Consider the following 3,591-nt stretch of genomic DNA (forward strand, 5'->3'; position numbering starts at 1 on the left):
CAGGGGGATCAAGGCCAACCTGCAGAAGTGCAAAGCCATCATCCAAATGCAGAGCACTCAAAGTGTGAAGGAAGTCCAACGCTTGGCGGGAAGGTTGGTTTCCTTGTCCCGTTTTATCCCCAGGCTGGCGGAGAAAGCGGGGCCTATCTTCACCCTGCTACGCAAGCCAAAAAATTTTGAATGGAAGGACCGTTGCGAAGAAGCTTTCAAAAACTTCAAAGCCTTCCTCACGACTCCGCCAATTCTCCAGAGGCCGGATCACCAAGCCGACCTCCTCCTCTACCTGGCCGTGGTAGAAGGCGCGATCAGCGTAGTTATAGTGCAAGAAAACCAGAAAGTGCAGACGTTAGTCTATTTCATCAGTCGAGTCCTCCAGAACACCGAGAAACGATACTAGACGATTGAAAAGCTTGCACTAGCACTTGTCACCGTAGCTCAGCGTCTCTGACCTTATTTTCAGAGTCACCAGGTGATAGTCAAGACCGACTACCCAATCAAGCAAATCCTGAGAAAGCCAGAGCTCGCCGGGCAGATGATAGCATGGTCGGTCGAATTGTTTAAGTTCGGCATCCAGTACGAAAGCTGCGGCACTTTGAAGGCTCAATGCTTAGCTGACTTCGTGGCCGAACTGACGCCAACCTCAGTCGAGGAGCCACAGGTATGGACTTTGTATGTTGATGGGTCCTCCAACTCTAAAGGTGGTGGAGCAGGTATCATCCTGGAAGGGTCGAACCAAGTCACATTGGAACAATCTCTCAAGTTCAGTTTCAAAGTGACGAACAACCAAGCAGAGTACGAAGCACTTCTCGCAGGGCTAAGGTTAGCCCACGATCTCGGAGCACGGAGAGTGAGTTGCAACAGTGACTCAAAACTCATGGTAGAGCAGCTCAGCAGGACATACCAGGCCAAGGATGTTCTTCTACAGTGGTATTTCCACATGGCATCACATCAGATCTCGTCGTTCGACGAGTTCACCATACAGCATGTACCGCGAGAGCGAAATACCAAAGCCGACCTCCTATCAAAGCTCGCTAGTACCAAACGCCTTGGACAGCATCGGACCATTATCCAAGAAACCTTGCATTCACCAGCTTGGATGACAAGGTCGTCAACACCAGCGACCGCGAAGAACAAGGGTGGATGACAGGTATTTGGAACTACTTGAAGGCAAGAATTTTACCCGAGGATAAAGATGAAGCTCGGAAGATGAGGGGAAGGTCGGCTAAGTTCGTAATTGTCGGAGACGAACTCTTCAAGCGTGGGATCTCCACCCCTTTGCTCAAATGCTTGACCGCACCTCAGGCTGCTTACGTCATCGAGGAGATCCACCGAGGTATATGTGGAATACATTCCGGAGCGCGCTCGATGGCATCCAGGGTACTCCGGGCTGGGTACTATTGGCCCACCTTGAAGTCAGATTGCCAACTCTACGTGTAAAAATGCAACGAGTCCTAGTAGTTCGGCAATGCACATCGACAGCCACCCGAAACTCTCCACCAGATGATGTCCCTGTGGCCTTTCGCCCAGTGGGGAATGGACATCCTAGGATCGTTTCCCCCAGCGAAAGGTCAGCTCAAATTCCTCTTGGTGGCAATCGACTACTTCACCAAGTAGATCGAAGCGTGCCCACTCGCCAAGATCACCACCGAGAATATACGGAAGTTCACCTGGAAGAGCATCATATGCAGGTTCGAAATTCCACATTCCCTTGTCACCGATAACGGCCAACAATTCATTGCGCATAGCTAAGAAGACTTCCTTCGGGAACTTGGAATTAAGCACCTTCCAACCTCGGTGGAACATCCGCAAACTAATGGCCAAGCCGAAGCTGCAAACAAAGTGGTACTCCGAGAACTTAAGAAGCGGCTAGGGAAGGCCAAGGGACAATGGGCTGACGAACTCCCCAGCATCCTCTGGGTGTACCATTGCACCCCTCAGTCAACAACGCAAGAAACGCCTTACAAGCTGACTTATGGAACTGACGCCATGATCCAAGTGGAAGTCGGGGAGACATCTCACCAGTGTCAGGTCTTCAACAGCGAGCAAAACGCTCAAGAAATAGTAGCTGACCTTGACTTGATTGACGAGCTCAGAGACGAAGCTCAGATTCATGAAGAAGCCTACAAACTCCAAGCTTCCAGAAGATACAATACGCGAATACCACCTCGCTCTTTCCGAGTTGGTGACCTGGTATGGCGACTATTAGGCGAAGCACGAAGAGACACATCAGACGGCAAGCTTGCACCCACCTGGGGTGGCCCATTCCGAGTTGTAGAAGACTTGGAGAATGGGGCATATCGACTGGAAGAACTCAGCAGAAAACCCATCCCGCGAACTTGGAATGCCACGCATCTCAAGTTTTATTTCATTTAAATTTGTATGAATAAGTTGTGTACTCTTTTCCCGCCTCAGTCTTTTGTCCCAAAAAACAGAAAAATGGGTTTTGGCTGAGAGAGTTTTTAACGAGGCACATGTAACATCAATAAAATAACTCATTCTTTCCCATTCATATCTTCTTAATTCTGCATTATTTCACCATAAGATACTTTATGCTAAACCGAGGTCAAGTTCAAACCTTGGTACGATTCATTTCACTTCAAACCGAGGTCGAGTTCGAATCTTGGCACGAGTTATTTTACTTTACACCAAGGTCGAGTTCGAACCTTGGTCTGATTTATTTCACTCTACGCTGAGGTCGAGTTCGAACCTTAGTAAGAGTTACTTTACACCAGAGGTCGAGTTTGAACCTTATTACGAATTATCTTACCTTCTGCCGAGGTCGAATTCGAACCTTAAAAAGGGAGCACCAGAGGTCGAGTTCGAACCTTATTAAGAATTATCTTACCTTCCGCCGAGGTCGAATTCGAACCTTAAAAAGGGAGCACCAGAGGTTGAGTTCGAACCTTATTACTAATTATCTTACTTTTTGCCGAGGTCGAGTCCGAACCTTAAAATAGAAACCCAACCCGAGGTCAAGTACGAATCTCGGCACACATTATTTTTATCTCACACAGAAGTCGAGTTTGAATCTCGGTCTGAACCGCTCTATCTTGCCAAGGGTCAAGTTCGAACCTCAATATGAATTATTTACATTAGGCCAAGTTTGAGCCCCGGAAAAGAACAAAAAAAAAGTGCATAAGCAGAAGGTCAAATAGAACCACTGAAAACGCGAGAATAAAATCTCGAAAGAAAAAACATTATATACACAACAATGTTTGCAAAGTTCAACACCTGAATCCAAAGAAAAAAAATCAAGCAGAACAAAATAAACTAAGCTATTACAAAACCGGCCTAGGCAGAGGCATTTTCGCTCGAGCTGTCCTGGAGGTCGTCCTCTTTCACCAGCTTCCCTAAGCGCACCTCTTTCTCCACATGCATGGCAGAGAGGTTGACCCTCGGCGCAAGTAGCCTCGCCTGGTGAGCTGCCTTGAGGAATCTCCTCTTGTGCTCGAACAGGACAGCTCGCTCAGTTCCCTCGAGCTTTTTCTCCAGCTCCGCCTTCTCCGCAGCCACCTTCGCGAGGTCTACCCTGAGTGCGGTGACCTCCTCTTCTTTCCCACAGAGAAGCACCTCGTCACAAAGACGCTTCTC

The 3,591-nt window shown here is 48.2% G+C and overlaps 1 protein-coding gene across 1 annotated transcript; it reads left to right on the top strand.

Annotated features, from left to right (window-relative positions):
- Positions 1–532: 532 nt before the first annotated feature.
- LOC145957893 (uncharacterized) lies at positions 533–1,144 on the top strand. Its single transcript, XM_083074321.1, has one exon. The coding sequence runs from the start codon at positions 533–535 to the stop codon at positions 1,142–1,144; it is 612 nt and encodes a 203-aa protein (XP_082930447.1).
- The last annotated feature ends 2,447 nt before the right edge of the window (positions 1,145–3,591 follow it).

This window comes from Cajanus cajan, chromosome 5 (assembly GCF_000230855.2).
Source record: "Cajanus cajan strain Asha chromosome 5, NIPB_CcT2T_4, whole genome shotgun sequence".
NCBI classification, from domain to species: domain Eukaryota; kingdom Viridiplantae; phylum Streptophyta; class Magnoliopsida; order Fabales; family Fabaceae; genus Cajanus; species Cajanus cajan.

Coding starts and splice junctions, on each gene's coding strand:
- LOC145957893 (XM_083074321.1), top strand. CDS start 533: ATGATAGCATGGTCGGTCGAATTGTTTAAGTTCGGCATCCAGTACGAA.